This window comes from Ranitomeya variabilis, chromosome 3, assembly GCF_051348905.1.
Source record: "Ranitomeya variabilis isolate aRanVar5 chromosome 3, aRanVar5.hap1, whole genome shotgun sequence".
NCBI lineage: Eukaryota > Metazoa > Chordata > Amphibia > Anura > Dendrobatidae > Ranitomeya > Ranitomeya variabilis.
Window position 1 is genome coordinate 631,077,404 of NC_135234.1, and position 22,930 is coordinate 631,100,333.

Below are 22,930 nucleotides of genomic sequence, written 5' to 3' on the forward strand. Positions count from 1 at the left end.
GTTATGGCTGTGACCTTTGGGACAAATGCTCCCTGAGATAATACCGTTGGTGCCGACAAGAGCAAAGTCTGTGTACATGCCTGCATAAAGCAATTCAGCATGTGACACTGCAAAGCTTCCCATGTGGATGATCGACTTCTCTTCTCCTGCTCTAAACAACATGTCTACAAGAACCTGTTCTCCACAGGTGACCTGGTGACCTGTACTCTTATACAATGGGGAAACGGCTTATAGTAACGTTTGGCCTTTGGGCCATAGGTGGCCCACTTGGATTACATCATATTTACCTGGGCAGGGACAGCCATGCCTTGCTTTTGATGCTTACTTTGGGAGGTTTTGGTATGGGATGGATGTGGGACTTTTGGAAGATTCCAGGACTTGTGTCCCAAGCAAATAATCAAGACAAGAAAACAAACAAAATGAAGGAAGGCACACCACCTGCAAGCTCTATTCGTTTGATGGCGCAGATCACTACCGGCATTTATTTTGGTCTAGTGGCAGCTATTGGATTATCGTCCCTTACCAGTTACTATGTGGTTGCTCTGCCACTTGCTGTTGGTTTGGGTGTCCATCTTGTGGCAAGTGCAGGGGAGCAAACCTCAAACCTGAAGAACACACTGGTAGCTGCTTTCCTGACATCACCAATATTTTATGGCCGTGCCATCTCCATGATCCCAATAAGTCTCACTGCAAGCATCACCTCGCAACAACACCGGCAATATCGGCGACAGCAACGGAAGGATGAAAATCTCAGCTTACGTCTATACCGCCTTGGGCTAGCCTACTTGGCCTTTACTGGCCCACTGGCTTACAGTGCTCTTATTAACACAAGCCGCACTGTTAGCTATGTGGCTGGATGTATTGGTTCCTTGCTTGATTGGTTGAGCTTTTTCCCCAGCCTGAGTGCATTGATGGAAAGAATTCTCTTACTGCCATACAGGGTCTGGGGGCTTTTTACAGGAGGAGGTTTCCACGATCAATACTTTAAAGAATGGGAAAAAATTTATGAGTTTGTGGCTAGTTTCCAGAATGAAAAAGAAGAGATGGCCTGTAAGGTAAGAAATGACCATATTTTATCATTATTTATTATAATCCATGTTTTATAGAATAATTTTCTATAAATGTTTTTCTTTTATCTCAATATGTTTTATCACAATATGCCAATCAGAAAAAAATAGAATACCACTTTGTCAATTGCATTTGTAATACAAACACCAGCATAAGGGGAAAAATGCAATTAGTCTACAATTAAAAAAGAGAGAGCTTGAATAAAAACCATGGCCCCAGTTATTAATTGAAACTGTAGATTATATAAAATTCTTTCTATAATGGAAATCCAATAAAGAATGTGGCAAAAGGCATTGGTTGCTACCAGTCAGCCGTGCACAAAAATGTATACAAAATTTGGAAAACATAAAAATAGGTCAAAGAAGACATCAAAGCATCAAGAGAGAAAATTTAAAAAAAAAGTGCACAAAAAAAACAGATGGGTGGGAACACGTGTCAATGTCTGAGACAGAACTCTGAAAAGCTATCACATATCTCAACCAAATAAAATGTGGCTATAATAGGCTAAGGGCAGGTGCAGACGACCATTTACAATGAACGAGTGCTATCTGTAGTTTTGACTAATAGCACTCATACCCATGTTATTCTATTCTATGATTTCCTCCTTGTAACTTTGGGTACTTCTTATTCTAACAATAGAAAACCCATCATGTCATTAAAAAATCATTTTTAAAGATGATAATGAATCTTGCCACAGAGCAAAGAGAGTTACTGCTTTTATTAAGAAAGGGCTATGAACTGAATGGCATAGCAAGAAGATAATCTGGATCAGAATCCACATGAATATTGATTGGCATCCGGCAAAGCTCCACCTGTTAACCCCTCTTCCAGAAAGTTGTAAATAGCTTGTTCAGGGCTGTGTTATAACGGGTCTAGCGCTGAGGCCTTGGGTCGGGGTAGACTAGGGGTTTGTCGATTTTTGACTGAGGTACTATTACAGGACCAATCATGCACTAGAGTCAGGGATGTTACGTCATGTCACCTCACCACTTTTTACACTCCATGGACAATACAGTCTAGACGTGACCTTGATCGGGTGTGTCAGAATTTTCCCACATCTCCTTTGGCGAAGCCAAAACTATTATTCTTTATACATTCTTAAAAAGAATAGATGACAGCCGACAAGTAGAAGCAAAAGTCAGGATTTCCAAGCTGATAAGAAATGAAGAGCAGAAACACTGAGAGAAAGAGTTCTACTCACACAATAAAAATATTTAAAAACTGTGAATAGAATTTTTCAGGAGATCCTCAAAATGTGTATAGGGTCAAGTACTTTGGTCTAGTGCCTACTCGCCTAACAGTATTCTGCCAACTCTAATAGGATGAAAGTTTAAAGTCCTAGAGGGAGCTCAAAAATCACAAATACTTAAAAACCTGGGATTCTACAAAAAAAATCTGACAGGTGCCTACTAACTGAAGGTAGCAAGTGTGAACAGGTGCAATCAATTGTGATTGCACCATATACATATCGAAAAGTGCCATGGCACACCATGTGCACCAAGATATGTGCAAACATGGAATATGAAATGTAAAGTCCATTGCTGCCATGCAGAATATACTTGTAAAATGGAGGCACTTAGCGCACAAATAATTCAATTTGTGTGTGCCAGCCAATCAAAACAAGGCATACCTTTCTTTAATGGGAAATTAACTTTTTTTTATCAGATATGACTCTACCTCTTCTAAAGTAATAACCCTAAAAATGTAAAGGGTAGGTAGGATCCAACACTAATCGACAGCCTTAGAAGTCATTCAGAGGATTTTTAATCAAACTCTCCAATCCAGATCAGGGCAACATGCAGCCCACAGGCCACTTCCGGCCCTCTGGCTGTCTCAGTCTGGCTCACGGACCAGGACAGCCGTGGGGCTGGAAAACAGAGGCCCAGGGGCTGCACCGTGCCTGCCCACTCACTGTCTCCATTTGCACTGACTTCAGTGGTGGCTTCCGGCCAATTCCTCCACCAATCAACATGTAAAACAGCTTACGGGATGACGTAATTTCTTTGGATCAGCTGTGTTCTATGAAGAGGATTTGAACCGGAGAGAGGAACAGAAGCAGAGTGCCAGGGAATGGGAACAAGGTGAGTATGTAGTGTTCATTTTTTTTCATGTGTAAGGGATGATTGGGTGGGTATGGAGAAGCTACACATTGGGAGGCTATGGTGTTGTCATGCAGCACATGGGGAGGCAATGGGGCATCATGCTGCACATGGGGAGGCTATGGGGCATCATGCTGCACATAGGGAGGCTATGGGGGCCTCATATAGCATATAGGAGGCTATGTGGGGCTTATGCAGTATATGGGGAGGCTGTTGGGGCCTCATGCAGTATATGAGGAGGTTGTGGGGGCCTAATGCAGTATATAGGAGGCTGTGGGGGCCTCATGTAGTATATGGGAAGGTTGTGTGCGGCTCATGCAGTATATGAGAGGCTGTGGGGGCCTCATGCAGTATATAGGAAGGCTGTGTGGGGCTCATGCAGTATATAGGGAGGCTGTGTGGGGCTCATACAGTTTATAGGGAGGCTGTGTGGGGCTCATGCAGTATATAGGGAGGCTGTGTGGGTCTCATGTAGTATATAGAGGCTGTGTGGGGCTCATGCATTATATAGGGAGGCTGTGGGGGTCTCATGCAGTATATGAGGAGGCTGTGGGGGCCTCATGCAGTATATGGGAGGCTGTGAGGGCCTCATGTAGTATATGGGGAGGCTGTGTGGGGCTCATGCAGTATATGGGGAGGCTGTGGGGGACTCATGCAGTATATGAGGAGGCTGTGTGAGGCTGATGCACTATATAGGGAGGTTGTGTGGGGCTCATGCAGTATATATAGGGAGGCTGTGTGGGTCTTATGCTGTACAGTATATGGGGAGGCTGTGTGGGGTTCATGCCTTGTATGTGGAGTGTCACGGTTCCACCCCTGAGGGTGTCTGGGTTGCAGTTACTGACAGCTCAACAGTCTAATCTGGTACTGGGAGGCGTCGGCTGTCTCAGGTGTTCACTATCCCGGGTAATGGCCATGCCTACTTAACTGAGCAGCTTCTCCCAGACCACTGCCAGACGTACATTCATCTTGTGAGGTTTGTGCTTTGTGCTCCCTGTGCCTTGAGTTCTATATGCTTGATCTGTTGCCTGACCTTGGACTTCGTTCTGACCATCTGCCTGTTTAACTCCTTCACCTCTGATCCGTTATCCTTCCGGTACTCTGACCTTGGAACATTACATGACTACGCTTTTGTCTCTTCCTTCTGTTTATGACGTATCCTCCTGGCTTATGACCTTGGTCTCCCTGACCACTAGCATCACATTATGTCTGGCTGCTACATTTTTCTTTTTCGCCAGTATGGATCCTGTTCACATGCTTTGTGACCAGGTGGCGATTTTGATGCAGATGACTCAGGATCTGACAAAGGATTGCCAGAGTCTGGAGTCATCGCAATATCAGTTGCAGGGTCAGATAAATAACTTGATGAAGACCTCCCATAGCGTCTCACTGCCGGCAGTCGTACGATGAAGATATTTGATTCATGTGAGTAACTTTATTGAAAACATGTTCAGGTGAAGCGATAAGTACAAACGTTTCGGCCAACCCGTGGCCTTGATCACTAAATCGCCTTAGGTAGAAGTTTCTTCCTTTCTCTAGGGAATGTGAATAGTGCTTGCTAAGGTATCAGCCAAAAGGTAAAGGTAGGCAGACCTTAATTTTATTGATGCCGTGGCTGCCGTAGTGGGAAGTAGGTAGGTATGCGCTCCAATGGCTGGGTGTTTGGGAAGCCTGTCAGAGCCAAAGCCTGTTGCTTTTAAAATAATGGACCAGTAATTGGTGGAAATCTGTACGGCTCTTAATTTATGGAGCCAGCCAGAGCCAATGTGTGATACTGTTGAGACGTCAGTCCAGTAAATTAAGTGACTCCGTACAGATCTGTCCTCAGTTTTCCATGTATGGAGTGGCAGGCACCAGCATTGGTGATGTGCAGACACCGGCCGTGTCAATGCTTGTGGCAGCGCTAAGGCCAGCGCTGCCACAAGCATTGACACGGCCGGTGTCTGCACATCACCAATGCTGGTGCCTGCCACTCCATACATGGAAAACTGAGGACAGATCTGTACGGAGTCACTTAATTTACTGGACTGACGTCTCAACAGTATCACACATTGGCTCTGGCTGGCTCCATAAATTAAGAGCCGTACAGATTTCCACCAATTACTGGTCCATTATTTTAAAAGCAACAGGCTTTGGCTCTGACAGGCTTCCCAAACACCCAGCCATTGGAGCGCATACCTACCTACTTCCCACTACGGCAGCCACGGCATCAATAAAATTAAGGTCTGCCTACCTTTACCTTTTGGCTGATACCTTAGCAAGCACTATTCACATTCCCTAGAGAAAGGAAGAAACTTCTACCTAAGGCGATTTAGTGATCAAGGCCACGGGTTGGCCGAAACGTTTGTACTTATCGCTTCACCTGAACATGTTTTCAATAAAGTTACTCACATGAATCAAATATCTTCATCGTACGAGTGCAGTGATTATATATTCTGTGACTGAGAGGACCACGGGTTCTGTTCACTTGCACCGTCACCTCCACTGTTGTTGTGTGCCAGCCTTCTAGACTTCTTTCACTGCCGGCAGTGGCTATGAAGTCAGTATCCACTGATGTACAGCTGGCCTCTCCTGAACCTGTCATATCCCTCCCTGATAAGTTTTCGGGAGAGAAAGACCAGTTTAGGGTATTCAGGGAGAGCTGTAATTTATTTTTTACCCTGCGCCCCCGGTCCTTAGGGGAGGAGTTCCCTCGGGTGGGAATAATCATGTCCCTACTGTGAGGGGGTCCTCAGACCTGGACATTTTCTTTGTCCCCACAAGCCCCTGAATGGTTTTCCATTGATGCCTTTTTTGGCAGTTTAAGTCTGATCTATGACAAACCTGACAATCCAGGTCACTGAGGCTAAGATCATGAACCTGGCATGGGGGGGTTGCACAGCTGAGGACTACTGTACTGAGTTTCAGCAGTGGTCCACCGATGTTTTATGGAATGATGCTGCTCTCAGGTGCTAGTTCCAAAGAGGTCTTTCCGAGAAACTCAAGGATGCTCTGGTCCTTCATGATGCCCCTTGTTCTCTGATGGAGGCCATTATTCAGGCCATATGAATGGACTGCAGAATCAGTGAGAGACAAGGTGAACAGCAGGCTGCATATTATACTTCCCCGGAGCAGGTCCATTTACCCGAGGTTAGAGTTGCCATTCTTCGTGTTGCAGAGAGAAGATGGAGACAAGATCTCGGACTCTGTCTATACTGTGGTCTCTCTGGACATTTTCTAAAGGAATGCCCGACTCATCCTCAAGCCATCATCCCTTCGGGAGAACGTCTGAGTCTGGCTGATGACCGAGGAGGTCTCCCAGACTCTCAGGTACCTTTTTCTTCCTCCGACACATACGATGATTTCCTTCAAGAACCAGGTGTTATCAACATTGGTATTCATTGACTGTGGGTCTGCTGCTAACTTTATTGATTTGGGACTGGTTCTGAAGTTAGAGTTAGGGACAGTTAGTTTAGAAAGACCCATTCAAATCATCGCTCTTGACAAGACACCGTTAGCTCACAATTTGGTCAATAGAGCAACGGTTTTCACTCTCCAAGTGGGGGCACTCCACTCTGAATCCATCTCCTGTTTTGTGTTGGATAATTTACCTGCTGGATTGGTACTGGGGTTTCCATGGTTACAGACTCATAATCCAGTTATTGATTGGTGTCTGAAGGAGATTGTGAAATGGAGCCAAGTGTTACAAAATTTTCACTCCATTCAATGTTAGCAAGCAGCCTGAATGGTAATCATGTCATTCAACCTCTGAACTGAACTACCCTGCATGTATTTTCACTGCATTCAATGTTAGCAAACAGCCTGAATGGTAATCATGTCATTCAACCTCTGAACTGAACTACCCTGCATGTATTTTCACTCTATTCAATGTTAGCAAGCAGCCTGAATGGTAATCATGTCATTCTACTCCTTTGCTAGAATTCATCAGTTATATGGTTCTCAGTACTTACTGTTGTATATCCAGGGGGGAACTCTGTAGATGTTATCTCATGAGAAGTGCTATAGTATAGAGATGTAATCAGGACTGCGTCTTTGATCATCTATTCCACACCAGGATGTGTTGAGCAGCTGTTGCTAATTTATAACTACTCAGCTCCCACAATCCCTCTCTCCTGTCCCTGTACTGAGGGCCTATAAATTTAGAAACATTCCAAGGGGTGCACGCATGTGTGGGGTTGCACGCATTCAGCAAAGCATCGCATTAGCTAGGCATCAATTAAAAGGCAGTTAATCCATGGCGGTTAGTCAGGGCAGAAGTCAGGTAAACCACACTCTGCTCTCCCTTTTATCCATGTGCTTTATAGCTATCCTCCTGTGTTCCCTTGCCATCCACACTCACCGTCCCCTCTCCCCTACATCATGGCTCATACATATCAGCCCCTCTATACTTCCCCGTCTCATGTACAGTACCCTTGCATTCCTCATCTTCCTGAAAAACCTCAGCCCATCTTGTCCAAACACATTGCACAAAAAACTTTCTACAATTCCAATAACTACTTGCTCTTTATCTTCCTACTCCTACTGATTTCTGGGGACATCTCCCCCAACCCTGGTCCCTCATCACCCAATCTCAACCCCTACCCTACCTCATATCAAAACCACACTAATCTTATTAATATTACTTGCACTCCTTCATCTCCTTTCAATTGTGCCCTCTGGAATCCACGGTCTGTATGTAACAAACGTCCTTTCCTGCACAATTACTTTCTGAACAACTCTCTGAATCTGTTGGCCCTCACTGAAACCTGGATTCAGGATTCTGACACTGTCTCCCCTGCTGTCATTTCCCATGGTGGCTTACAATTCTCCCATTCCCCTAGACCTACAAACAGACTTGGTGGTGGAGTTGGCATACTCCTGTCCCCACAATGCACTCTCCAGGTCATCCTCCCTGTTCTATCACTCTCATTCCCTTCTTTTGAGGTCCACACCATCAGACTCTTCTGTCCCCTCTCCCTCAGAGTAGCGGCCCCCAGGCTCACCCACCCACCCACTTCCTTGACCACTTCTCATCCTGGCTGCCGCACTTTATATCCTCAGAACTACCAACCCTTGTCTTGGGAGACTACAACATCCCCATTAACAGCCCCACTTCCACATCTGCACCCCAGCTTCTATCATTAACCACTTCTCTAGGCTTCTCACAGCTTTCAACCTCTGAAATACAGAAAGACGGTAACACCCTTGACCTGGTCTTTGTCCGGCACTATTCAATCTCCTACCTAGATAACTCACCGCTTCCCCTCTCTGACCACAACATTCTCTCCTTCACGCTCACAAATCCTTGCCCACCCCAGCACACTCCTACCTACAACACACTCAGAAATCTACAAGCCATTAACTCTTAGACACTTTCAGACTCCCTACACTCAACACTGTCCCCAATCTCCTCTTTTTCCTGTACTTATCTGGCTGTACACCACTACAATGACACTCTTAGAAGCACCCTTGACCAAGTAGCGCCCCTCACACTCAGAACCCCCCAAAAACAAGTAAAACAGCCCTGCCTCACATCGCAAACACAACTTCTCCAGCGATGCTCTAGGAGTGCTTGAACGCTTAGGAAGGCACACTCGCACACCAGAAGACTTCATCCACTTCAAATTTATATTAACAACCTATAACTGTGCCCTTCACCTTGCCAAACAGGCCTACTTCACCACCCTGATCTCCTCACTAGCTAACAACCCCAAGAAACTTTTTGACACATTTCATTCCCTCCTTAGGCCAAAAGCACAAGCCCTTATCACAGACATTTGTGCTGATGACCTGGCCTCCCACTTTATAGAGAAAATATCCATCCATCCGGAAATCCGCTCCCAACCACAAGTGCTGTGACTCCTATCCCTCCCTGCATTTCCCCTGGCTCACTTTCCACATTTGATCCTGCGGTGCCCTAGGGTCCTGGTCATCGCAGTGGTATTGCTTTCCTCTCGGGGGGAGTGATGCTATGTTTGGAGGCAAAGAAGGATAACTGCATCCAGGGATCACAAACATGCAACACATTTCACACTCCAGGCCACCAGGGGGGCTTCAGCTCCTATTTATTAGGTCACTCCCAATATATATGATATAACTGGTAATCTGTAGGAAAAGTTAGTGAGTTCCAAACAGAAGTAGTCAGTTCCTGGCAGAGCTCCAGACAGGAGTTCTGTTAGTTCCAGACCAGAGTCTGAGGAGGATGGAAGGTTAAAGGAGCTGTGCATGCTCTCAGACCTGCAGTTCCCAGAAAGAGACATTGAAAGGCAGAACTGTATTGCAGCAAGCGTGAAGGAAGTCGAAGCAAAGGAGAGAATACCAGAAGGGGACCAGCCCTGCTCAAGATGTCTCCTTCTGAGGCACAAAATTCCGGTAGCCGGAACATCGAGGGAGTAAGGATCTCTATGCCTTATTTCAGAGACCGCAGGACAGCTAATTGCACCTACACCCAAGAGGCACGGTGACACCTACAGAGCCGGGTTATCTAAGAGACCCTGTACTCCACCTACATACATACTTTACCTGTGGGAAGGTATACCATATAGCTGCCATAACATCACCCCAGCGGACCCCTTAAAGCAGCGTCGGTCACCCTGACCGAATACCACAGGTGGCGTCACGAACATAAACTCTATCCCTTTAAAGATCTTTCCCTTTTACACGGACGTCCCAGGGCCATGGACCGGGTCAGCCACCGTGACATCCCCCTGTGAACTGCAGGACCCGGTACCGAGTACCCCCTTTGTTATGACCCCAATGGCGAGGGTCTCAGAGGAACGTGGAAGTCTGCAGAATACAAAAATCCAGCTCATAGGGCAGTGGTAACTGGGTTGACCATATAACTACACCTAACGCCAACACTAGAAGTAGCCGGGGATCATTCCTACGTTGATTCTAGATGACACGCGCCAGCCGGAGAATCTAGCTACCCCTAGTAGAGAAAAACAAAGACCTTTCTTGCCTCCAGAGAAGGGGACCCCAAAGCTGGATAGAAGCCCCCCACAAATAATGACGGTGAGGTAAGAGGAAATGACAAACACAGAAATGAACCAGGTTTAGCACAGAGAGGCCCGCTTACTGATAGCAGAATAAAGAAAGGTAACTTATATGGTCAACAAAAACCCTATCAAAATCCACACTGGAAATTCAAGAACCCCCGAACCGTCTAACGGTCCGGGGGGAGAACACCAGCCCCCTAGAGCTTCCAGCAAAGGTCAGGATAACGTTTTGGAACAAGCTGGACAAAAATACAAAACCAAAACAAATAGCAAAAAGCAAAAGGCAGACTTAGCTGAAATAACTGGAACCAGGATCAGTAGACAAGAGCACAGCAGACTAGCTCTGATAACTACGTTGCCAGGCATTGAACTGAAGGTCCAGGGAGCTTATATAGCAACACCCCTAACTAACGACCCAGGTGCGGATAAAAGGAATGACAGAAAAACCAGAGTCAAAAAACTAGTAACCACTAGAGGGAGCAAAAAGCAAATTCACAACACCCCTTGCCCTGAATTTGCACTCCAAACTCATTACAGAAGAAGTCTCCAGACTCCTCTCTTCTTCTCGTCCAACTACATGCACTACCAACCCCATTCCCTCCCATCTCCTCCAGTCTCTCTCTATCCTGTCATCACAACTCACCTAACTACAATCTTTAATCTCACCCTCTCCTCGGGCATTTTTCCATCCTCCTTCAAACACTCTATTGTTACTCCATTACTAAAGAAACCCGCTCTCGACTCATCCAGCACAAATAACTACAGACCAGTCTCCAGTCTCCCTTTCATCTCTAAACTCTTGGGGTGCATAATCTACTCCCACCTTACCTGTTACCTCTCCACTCACTCCCTCCAAGACCCTTCACAGTATGGCTTCTGCCCCCCTACATTCAACAGAAACTGCACTCATCAAAGTTATCAATGACCTTCTGACAGCAAAATGTAACAGTGACCACTCTCTGCTCATTCTTTGCGACCTTTCTGCAACTTTCAACACTGTTGACCACAGGCTCCTACTCTCTAGGCTCCAGCCACTAGGCATTAAGGACACTGCTCTCTCCTGGTTCTCTTTCTATCTCTCTGACCGCTCCTTCAGTATTTTGTGTGCTGGCTCCACTTCATCTCCTCTTCCTCTCACTGTCGGGGTACCTCAGGGCTCAGTCCTTGGCCCCCTTCTTTTCTCTCTCTACACGGCCCCAATTGGACAGACCATCAGCATATTTGGCTTTCAGTACCATCTTTATGCTGATGACACACAACTATACATGTCATCCCCTGACCTTACCCCCGCTGTACTACAGAACGCCAGTGACTGTCTGTCCGCAGTCTCCAACATCATGTCTGCTCTCTATCTGAAACTCAACCTCTCAAAAACTGAACTTCTTCTGCTCCCACCATCTACTAAACTCCATAAATCTGACATTTCCCTCTCCATGGGTGGCACTATAATAGCACCCCAGCAGCAGGCGCGCTGTCTGGGTGTTATGTTTGACACCAATCTCTCCTTCAGATCCCATCTACAATCACTTGCCCGCTCTTGCCACTTACACATAAAGAACATCTCTAGAATCCGCCCTCTTCTCACCATTGAAACAAAAACCCTCAATGTCGCATTGATCCACTCCTACAACGCTCTATTAATTGGCCTCCCTCTAACTCGACTTTCTCCTGTCCAGTCCATACTTAATGCAGCAGCCAGGGACATCCATATGGCTAATCAGTACTCAGATGCGTCCGCTCTTCGCCAGTCCTTAGGGTACTGTCACACAGTGCAATTTTGATCGCTACGACGGTACGATTCGTGACGTTCTAGCGATATCGTTACGATATCGCAGTGTCTGACACGCAGCAGCGATCAGGGACCCTGCTGAGAATCGTACGTCGTAGCAGATCGTTTGGAACTTTCTTTCGTCGCTTGATCACCCGCTGACATCGCTGGATCGTTGTGTGTGACAGCGATCCAGCGATGTGTTCGCTTGTAACCAGGGTAAACATCGGGTAACTAAGCGCAGGGCCGCGCTTAGTAACCCGATGTTTACCCTGGTTACCAGCGTAAACGTTAAAAAAACAAACAGTACATACTCACATTCCGGTGTCTGTCCTCCGGCGTCTCAGCTTCTCTGCACTGTGTGAGCGCCTGCCGGCCGGAAAGCGAGCACAGCGGTGACGCGGTGACGTCACCGCTCTGCTTTCCGGCTATGGTGCTTACACAGTGCAGAGAAGCTGAGACGCCGGGGACAGACACCGGAATGTAAGTATGTACTGTTTGTTTTTTTAACGTTTACGCTGGTAACCAGGGTAAACATCGGGTTACTAAGCGCGGCCCTGCGCTTAGTTACCCGATGTTTACCCTGGTTACCCGGGGACTTCGGCATCGCTCCAGCGCCGTGATTGCAAAGTGTGACCGCAGTCTACGACGCTGGAGCGATAATCATACGACGCTGCGACGTCACGGATCGTGCCGTCGTAGCGACGAAAATTGCACTGTGTGACAGTACCCTTACACTGGCTGCCCATTCACTACAGAATCGAATTCAAAGTACTAGTTCTCACCCACAAAGCTCTCCACAGTGTACCACCCCCTACATCTCCTCCCTCATTTCTGTCGATCGGCCTAACCGATCGCTGCGCTCTGCAATTGACTTTCGACTAACCTCGGCACTAATCCGTACCTCCCACTCCCAACTCCAACTTTTCTCCTGCGCTGCGCAAATCCTCTGGAATGCTCTACCCCAAGAAATTAGGACTATCCACAATTTGCATAGTTTTAGGCGCGCCCTCAAAACCCATTTGTTAAGAGCGGCCTATCACATTCACTAATCTAAGTCATTTTATGTGTAAGTGTGAGTGTGTAGCCCATTCACCAGCTCCATCTATCCATCAAGGTGGCTGGACCATCATTGTATATACATCATTGTAAATACACACCTGTACCTTGTATATCCCCCACCTCATTGTAGATTGTAAGCTCTCAAGAGCAGGGTTGTCTTATTTTGCTTTAATGCTTGTATCGTTAACGTTTTTACTTATGACTTGTGTTTTGAAACTGTTAAACTATAAAACGCTGCGGAATATGTTGGCACTATATAAATAAATATTAATATATTATTATTATTACAAAATATGTCTAAAAAATGTAAAAATATGCTCCTCTAGTCTGGAGGGTCTTCCAGGGTACCTGAAGGACTCTGGAGATGTGTTCTCAGAAAAAGAGGCAGAGATACTAACTCCCCATCGTCGCTATGATTGTGTTATTGATCTTATTCCTAGCGCCAAATTGCGAAAAGCTCGCCTTTACAATTTGTCGGGGCCTGAACAGACCGCCATGAAAGAATATGGTAGCGAAAGTTTACGGAAGGGTCATATCTGTCCTTCCTCCCCTGTAGCTGCTGGATTTTTCTTTGCTAAAACGATGGGGGTCTCCGTCCTTGTCTTGATTTATGAGAACTAAACAGGATCACGGTTAAAAATGCCTACCCACTTCCACTCATCCCCAACCTACTGTATATAATCAGCTTCTGGGGGCCAGGGTGTTTTCTAAACTTGATCTTAGAGGGGCTTACAATTTGATATGCATACGGAAGGCTGATGAATGAAAAACGGCGTTTTTAACGTCTGAGGGTCTGTTTGAAAACCTTTTCATGCTGTCACGCCACAGCTATACAGGTAGATGCATGCTCCACTAGATGGCAGTAGAGTGGAGGGAAGACTGCAACACGAGCCAGAACAGACTTGCAGCGCTGCAGCAAGGCCACCAACAGGTGGCAACAGGGTAGTCAAACAAGCCGCGTCAAAACCAGGAGAGTAATGTAGTTCAAAGGGGAAAATCAACTCAGAGTCAGAGACGTGCCAGAGGGTCAATACCAGACGGAAGCAGAAGCACCAGGAACAAAAGACAGTTAGGTCAGAGACAAAGTTAAGTAGTTAAGAGACAGAGTTAAGTACCAGAGAGTCCAAACACAAAGGGAAAACACTGAGTTGGAATGGGGAAAGGGGAATGAACATACATGGGAACAGTCAGGAATCACAGCAGGACAAATCAGGATATAAACAGAGACCGCTACACACACCGTAGGCAGCAGCTATAACTGACACCGCCTGCAGGATGCAATGGAGATAAATAGCAAACCTGAGACCAGACTGAGGCTCAGAAAAGTTAACCCCTGAAATGATCAGACTGGGAAAAAGGAAGACAGGAATCCAAACCCGGTCTGGATCATGATACATGCCTTTCAGATTATCTAATGCACCTGCTGTGTTTCAGAATTTTATTAATGATATTCTCTCCAATCGCATTGGAAGATTTGTTGTAATATACCTCGATGACATTCTAATTTTCTCGCCATACTTGGACATTCACCAGGAACATGTCCGTGTGGGGTTGCAGAGATTGAGGGAGAAATCTCTGTTTGCTAAATTAGAGAATTGTGTTTTTTTCTGTTCAGAAAATCTCTTTCTTAGGGCTTATCTTGTCAGCAGTTTAATTCGGACCCCGAGAAGGTGCAGGCCATAATTGATTGGGTTCAACCTTGTGATCTTAAAGCTTTTCAGCGTTTTCTGGGATTCGCCAACTATTATAGAAAATGTATCAAGGGGTTTTCACAAGGGGGGATGAATCTCAAGGTTTGGTCGTTGGGGGCTATCAGGGCTTTTGAAAGATTAAAAGAGTGTTTTATGTCCGCATCCATTCTGATCCAACCTGATCTCCAAGAACAGTTCATTGTGGAGGTGGATGCTTTGGAGATCAGAGTGTGGGCAGTCTTATCGCATGGGCCCAAAACTCTGACTAACCTGCATTCATGTGCTTTTCTTTCTAAAAAAAATTCACAGCAGAGAGAAATTATGATGTTGTGAATCTGGAGTTACTTGCCATCAAATTGGCCTTTGAGGAATGGAGGCATTTTTTGGAGGGGGCAGTTCATCCAGTTACGGTGATCACGGATCACAAGAATTTAGCTTACATTGAATCGGCTAAAAGGTTAACTCCTAGACAGGCCAGATGGTCCTTGTTTTTCTCTCGATTTAATTTTTCTATTACATTCAGGCCAGGGTCTAAGAATGTGAAAGCTGATGCTTTATCTCGTAGTCTAGATTCCATTTCTCCTCCAGAACCTCTATCCTCCATTATTCCCCAGGGTATTGTGGCGTCTATAGTAACCTCGGAGCTGGAAGAGGAGATACGTAAAGCACAGTCGTTGGCTCCTTCTACTTCCCCAGGGTCCAAATTATTTGTGCCTGTGTACCTAAGGTTGCGGGTGTTACAGGAATTTCATCGCTAGAGTTTTTAGGTGGCCATCCATGCATAAGGTTATTAAAGATTTTGTATCTGCTTGTGAAGTCTGCACACGGGCCACAGTCAGTCATAGCTGGCCAGTTGGGGAATTGGCTCCATTGCCTATTCCAAAAAGACCATGGACTCATTTGTCCATGGATTTCATTCCAGATTTGCCTCTGTCTGATGGGAAGACTGCTATCTGAGTGGTATTTGATCGATTCAGCAAACAAGCTTATTTTGTTCCTTTGTCAGGATGACCTAATGCAGAGACACTCTCCAGGTTATTTATTTCTCATATTGTAAGGTTACATGGGATCCCTCTAAAGATTGTGTCTGATAGGGGAGTACAATTTGTCTCTAAATTTTGTAGAGCTTTTTTGCAATAAACTAGGGATTGACTTGTTATTTTCATCTGCTTATAACCCTGAAACCAATGGTCAGACTGAGAGGACAAATCAATCTTTGGAACAAATTTTAAGGTGCTTTGTGGCAGCGCAATAGGAGGACTGGTCTTCATTTTTACCTCTTGCTGAGTTTGCTTTCAACAGTGGAGTAAATCAATCTACCGGAACCTCACTGTAATAATTATAGGGGATAACTCAGGAGACTCTTTGCGTGGAACAAGACAACTACAGGACACAGTTTTATAAGTGGTAAAGTCTATATTATCACACGGTGATTCAAACAGGTGCAGAGAGAAACTCAAGTCCACAATACTTGGTGTAAATATTAAACGCAGCTTAGCAGTCTATAGGAAACTTCAGAGGAAAATGCAATCAAGCAGAAAGTCTATGAAGCACAGTTATTCTTGAGGATACTTGACACGAATAAATCCTCGTCTTAGTCAAAACACAGATAGATAAGCTTATAAGGCAGTTCAAATCATATCTTGGCTCAACCAGGGAGGCCTGGTTAATAGTCTCAGGTTTTTGCAGAGCAGAAACAGCTTACATGTCCAGCAAATGCAGATGGAAGTAACACGAGCAGCAGATGAAGGAGGATTACTGGAAAATGGTGTATGCAGCAGGAACTCAGAGCAGAGTAGCAGGATCACCACACAGGTTCACAGGAGCAGGTATATAGCCAGGGAGTAATCAGAGGTCAGGAGCTGGATGCAAGGCAGAATAATCTAGCACAGACTGAAGGCTGGGGTGGAGTTTTATAGCAGGAAGACACAGTGCACATGAGACCAAAGACGCCATCATGGAAAAGGGCAGTAATGCACAAAAGGTAAAAAAAAATTCAGAGTCCTAACACTCACCATTCTTCTGTAATTATGGTTTTCATCCCCGTTTTGGCAAATTTTTTAGGATTAGTTCTGAATGCCATGGGGTGGAAGTCGCTGTGCAGAGACTTGGGGATCTTTGGAGGGAGATTCAAAAGAATATTGGGACTGCCCAGATTTGCCAAAAATGTAAGACCGATAGAAGACGTTCGGTGGGTCTCGTTTTTAAGCTTGGGGATAAGGTTTGGTTGTCATGTAGGAACATTATACTTAAATTGCCGTCGGCAAAGTTGGGTCCAAAGTTTATTGGTCTATATGAAATCCTAGAGGTGGTCAATCCTGTGGCATTTAGGTTAAAGCTATTCTCCATCCCTTCGCATAACTAATGTACTCCATAAATCCCTATTAAAGAAGTGTGTCCCTTTACATTGTTTCCCTCATCCCCGCCTCCTCCGATTTCAGTTGACGGTGGCCTGGAGTATGAGGTTCAGAGGGTTGTAGAGTCTCAGAAGGTCCATAATTCCCTCCAGCAACTCATCCACTGGAGGGGATACAGACCAGAGGAGAGATCCTGGGTCCCTGTTCGAGATGTGAAGGCCAATCGGTTAGTCAGGGCCTTCCATCTAAAATTTCCTGGGAAGCCTGGAGGTCTGATGGCCCCCTAGAAGAGGGGGTACTGTCACGTTTCCACCCCTCAGGGTGTCTGGAATGCAGTTACTGACAGCTCGACTGTCCAATCTGGGACAGGGGCGTGCTGAAGCTCTCAGTACTTTGATTGACAGCATGACCATTCAGTCTGGGTCAGGGGTGTGCTGAGCTGTTGGTGTGTTGACTGACAGCTCAACTAGCCAATCTGTGACTGGGAGGTGTCGGTTGTCTCAGGTGTTCACTAGTGATGAGCGAGCGTACTCATTGCTCTGGTTTTCCCGAGCACGCTCGGGTGGTCTTTGAGTATTTATGACTGCTCAGAGATTAAGTTTTCATCACCTCAGCAGCATGAGTTACAGCTATTAGCCAGCTTGATTACATGTGGGGATTACCTAGCAACCAGGCTATACTCACATGTACTCAGCCTGGCTAGTAGCTGTAAATAATTCAGCTGCTATGATGAAAACTAAATCTCCGAACACTAACAAATTCTCGGAGGTCACCCGAGCGTGCTCGGGAAAACCCAAGCAATGAGTACACTCGCTCATCACTAGTGTTCACTATCCTGGGTAATGGCCATGCCTACTTAACTGAGCAGCTTCTCCCAGACCACTGCCAGACGTACATTCATCTTGTGAGGTTTGTGCTTTGCGCTCCCTGTGCCTTGAGTTCTATATGCTTGATCTGTTGCCTGACCTTGGACTTCGTTCTATTTAACTCCTTCACCTCTGATCCGTTATCCTCCTGGTACTCTGACCTTGGAGTTTTACCTGACTACGCTTTTGTCTCTTCCTTCTGTTTATGACGTACCCTCCTGGCTTCTGACCTTGGACTCCCTGACCACTCTGACTCACGGCTCAGCCGTGAGAAGTGACTAGCATCACAGGGAGGCAGTGTGGGGCTCATGCTGCATATGGGCAGGCTGTGTGTCGGGGCTCATGTCGCATATGGGGAAGGCTGCGTGGGGCTCATGCCACACATGGGGAGGCTGTGTGGAGCTTATGCCACACATGGGGAGCTGTGTGGGGCTCATGCCGCATATGGGGAGGCTGTGTGGGACTCATGCCGCATATGGGGGAGGCTTTGTGGATCTCATGCTGTATATAGGCAGGCTGTGTGTGGTCTCTTACAGTATATAAGGGGCTGTGGGGGCTCATAGGATATGCAGAAGGGGCTCTACTCGGGTTCAAACAATATGTGTTTTATTGAAATATGGGATTTCAGAATACTTAATTCTGCTCATTATTAAGTGATACAATTAGTATTAATATAATTATAAATAATATAATAATTATAATATATTGATATTAATATTGAGCAGAATTAATTTTTCAGCCTATTAGTTTGGTTTCCACAACAGTTACGGTCACTCATGTGGCCCCTCGGGAAAATTAATTGCCCACCCCTGCTCCAATTCAAGGCTATGGATCTGTGAAAATTTCAGCAGTCACTGATTGCTAGGGGAAGCTTAGGAAAGCTCCATCAGTTTTTTTGCATATGAGAAAAACTAATGAAAACTGACACTAAGCAAACTGTGACACTGTGATGAAAATCAGACCAAAGAAATATTTAAGGCAAACAATACGAAAACAATTACTTCTTATTTCTCCACTGAACTGCATTCTCTGTACATCAGATATTAGATATCCTACAGGGCGTTTACTTTTGGGTACATGTGGTCCATCATTGTGTTACTCTGCTTTTTATCTATAATTGTGTGCTTTATTTTGATTATTTTAATAAATATTATGGTTTTATGAGACTTTAGTGCACCATAGGTTTTTTTGTTGGTATTAATTGTTTTTAAATAGTTCTGGATCCTCTCTGTCCATTACATTTGTAGGCTTTTGGCTTCAGGAGAGATACGGTATGTCTGCTTAAAAGGGTAGGGTCCCATCAAATATTGCCTTGTAGCTGATGGGCACACACAAATTGGCCAATTTGTTTGCTGAGTACCTCATTCTTCTAAGCATATTCTATATATATTTAATAAACTGAAAAGAGCATGATGCCCCAAGAGAACCAATAACAACAACACAACATAACAAAATATTATGCAAACTAGAAATTTATTGATAAAGTACAAAAATACTAAAAACAGACAGGTGTATGAGGATGTGGTGTATGACTACTATGAACACCATCAGGAACACGCATAAATACAACAGTCACAAGGGTACAATTATGAAGCCCTATGGCGTAGTGATACAGGTAAAACTGGCAGTATTGTATACAATATGGAAGTACCACGGGGTGGGAAAAGGGGGACACTATATGTGTCTTAATAACTAGTGTCTTAATGCATGAATATCCCACCATTACCAGTAGTAATTATTAGTAAGTAAGTAAGTCATTAGTGTGACACTGCCTCCCGAAGAAGCGACAATCGCGAAACGTGCGTCGGGGCATTTCCTTTGGACACCACATACAGGACATCGCATACATGGGTAAGCTTAGCTGGTAGCCTATGGTTCAGTCAAAACATTTTGTTTTCGGGCAGTTGCAATAGGGGCGGGTGCTGGGTAATGGTGGGATATTCATGCATTAAGACACTAGTTATTAAGACACATATAGTGTCCCCCTTTTCCCACCCCGTGGTACTTCCATATTGTATACAATACTGCCAGTTTTACCTGTATCACTACGCCATAGGGCTTCATAATTGTACCCTTGTGACTGTTGTATTTATGCGTGTTCCTGATGGTGTTCATAGTAGTCATACACCACATCCTCATACACCTGTCTGTTTTTAGTATTTTTGTACTTTATCAATAAATTTCTAGTTTGCATAATATTTTGTTATGTTGTGTTGTTGTTATTGGTTCTCTTGGGGCATCATGCTCTTTTCAGTTTATTAAATATATATGTTTGGGAGTTTGCCCCTCCCCCTCCTTTTTCAGTGGAGTGCAATGGGCACATCCTATGGAAGGGATTTTGTCATTTATGAGTATATCCGCAAGATTGGTATTTCTTTTTGCATATTCTATATAGCAGTAATGCAGCCCAGGGGCAATGGGTTAATGATACAGCCTGAGCTTGATGCACAATAGAATTTATCATTAGTCAATGCCTCAAAGAATTCAGGCTGTCTTAGAAGCCGAAGAGCGTTTTTTTGGCCTGTAGTTTCAACATTTTTTCCTACATTTGATGTGGAAAAATGTTTTGCTTCAATTAAAATAATTTAATTTGTTTGAAGTATATTTCACAAAACCAGAATATTCAGCAAACATTGTTTTGTGTCATATCTATTAAATAAAGCTGGAACAACAATGAAAAGTGTAAACCCATAATTTGTACATACAGTATCCTTTTAAGCTTCTTTTCTGCTTTTCTTTTAGATTCTAGAAGTGAGCTCTGATGCCACCATGGAAGAAATAAATCGCCATTATCGAGACCTTGTAAAGATGTGGCACCCCGATCATAATCAGCACCGTCCTACAGAGGCTGAAAAGCATTTTATTGAAATACAGACAGCTTATGAGACTCTCGCTCATCTTTGGAAAATGAAGAACCGTAAACAATAAGGAAAAAGAAAAGTACTCACTAGCTGTAGAAAGGTAGAAAAGTAGTGTGTCCTAATAGCTGGCACTACACAGATATCATGGTCTACATACGATAACTTAGCATGTATAAATCAATGTGATAACATTAAAATAACCAGTCAAATTACCTACTAAATAAAATTTATATGAACGTAGTCTGACTTCTCTAGTGTCCACTAATCAAGAGTTGGAAGGAATGAAGGTCCTTCTGGCAATTCTCCTGCAAAGCCAAAGTCTGCAGGGAACTGCAGCAGAGCACCAGTAAATGCTATACTATCACTGACATCCAACTTCTAGACAGTACCTGCATGGCAGGCAAGTGCAGCGCCCCAGAGTCCTGGTCGTTGCAGTACTGTGGCTCCGCCACTATGGGGAGCTATGGTGCGTCCGATGGCACTGAAGGAGTTCATCTGATCAGGTATCACAGACACCAATACATTTCACAGCCGGGCCTCCGGGGGGGAGCTAAGGGTGCTATTCATTAGGCCACTCCCCACCATAGTGGGTAAACTGGGGGTCAGGCAGGAAGTTAGATCAGAAAGCTGACTGGGTTGGAACCAGGCAACACCTTGTGGCAGAGGGTGTTGTAGGGGAAGATACAGTAGGGTCTCTGTCAGGGGTGGGATCCTGACAGAGGCTTGGCAACGAGAACGAACGTAACGGGACCGTGCCTGCTCCGGGTAGCGGCGGTGCCCAAGAAAGGATTAGAAGAGAGATAGATTGTGCTGAGTGAGAAACGGGATCACGCAAAGGAGAAATACCAGTAGGAGTCGTGCTGTAAGACCGAAGCAACATCCTACTGAGGCGCACTACCGGTGGCCGGAACGCCGAGGGAGTAGAATAACATTCAGCTTCAAGCAATACTCCAAACAGCGGCAGGACAGTCAGTCTCAGGCGGGCTGTCTAACTCAAATCACCTATGAAGTCTTGGGAGGCAATTGTGGGAGAGGGGCGTCTCTAGGGTCCCGGAACAACTCCAGGCCTACCTGTCAAACAGGTGCCGTTCCTACCCGAACCTCAGGGAGGGACGGAGGATTAGCAGAACATCATCTAATCGAGTTGTGAGGGAACATCAGAAACAGACACAACAGTTGTGGGGTACTTTCCGTAAGCACAGCAGGGAAGGACTACAACACATAGCGCTAGGGGGAAGGCACAGATTTCCTCCTGTGAAGAGAACTCTGGAAGTGCAATTGGACCGGCCGGACTTGCGCAGCCTGGTGAGCCGTATTCTGGATTGAGGACTCAGAGATATTCAGTAAAGAGGTAAAGAGACTGCAACCTGGTGTCCTTGTTATTTATCGCGACTTGCACCCCACAACTGCACCGTTACAACACCACTTATTTCACCGGACGTCCCCCACTGACAGACAGGGCCACGGACCGGGTCTAGCCACCGTGACAACCCCAGGACTGAGACCCAGAGGCCCGGCTCCGGGTACCCCTCGGCCCTGCGGCGGTGTGGGGGCGCTCCAACTTGGCGTCACGAACAGGATCTACTTAAGCCTGAGGAATCAGGTCATGTGTGCCTTGGAACTGTGATTTGTTGTGCTTGGACTGTACTTTATTACAAAGACTGTGTGCTGCGCCACTTGCCGCCAAAATCCGCCGCCATTGCAGCGCTGAGGAGAGCGCCGGAAGAGAAGAGGGGCGTGGAGTAGGCGTAGACAAGCTGGAGAGCGCGAAGAACAATGGCCGCCCAGTCTAAACATTTCTTGGTCCTGAGGACGTGTCCGTCAACAGCCGAGGTCCGCCTCCTAATCCTGTTTGGAGGGTGGAGACCATGGAGACGGGGCCGCCCACGAAAGAGACTGCGGGAAGAGGATACCGAAGGAGGAGAAAAGATGGCGACACCGAGAGCACCGCGTGGGACTGATTTGATCCAGCCTGAGGCTGCACCGCCCGACACAGCCCCAGATGCGCCAGCGTTGCGGGAGCTGACCCTTACGGAGCTACCGATGGGCCGATCCCCCTTGCCGCCGTCGGCGGAGTGTGTAGCTGCAGCCGAGGCCCGCCAGCTAGCGCGCCGCGTGGAGGCCGAGGCCCGCGTGCTCGCTCGGCTGGGCCAACCCACGGAAGTCCGTCTAACTCCGGTG

The 22,930-nt window shown here is 45.9% G+C and overlaps 1 protein-coding gene across 1 annotated transcript; it reads left to right on the forward strand.

The window, feature by feature from the left end:
* The first annotated feature begins 81 nt into the window (after positions 1 to 81).
* DNAJC22 (DnaJ heat shock protein family (Hsp40) member C22) lies at positions 82 to 20,989 on the forward strand. The gene is made up of 2 exons (XM_077297494.1): positions 82 to 1,055; positions 20,631 to 20,989. Exons 1-2 carry the CDS (start codon positions 216 to 218, stop codon positions 20,814 to 20,816), a joined length of 1,026 nt encoding a protein of 341 aa, XP_077153609.1. The 5' UTR covers positions 82 to 215; the 3' UTR covers positions 20,817 to 20,989.
* The last annotated feature ends 1,941 nt before the right edge of the window (positions 20,990 to 22,930 follow it).

Excerpts from the sequence above, each read along its gene's own strand:
- DNAJC22 (XM_077297494.1), top strand. The coding sequence starts at position 216 with ATGGGGAAACGGCTTATAGTAACGTTTGGCCTTTGGGCCATAGGTGGC. Across the intron at positions 1,056-20,630 it reads AAGAAGAGATGGCCTGTAAG|ATTCTAGAAGTGAGCTCTGA; the intron begins GTAAGAAATGAC and ends CTTTTCTTTTAG.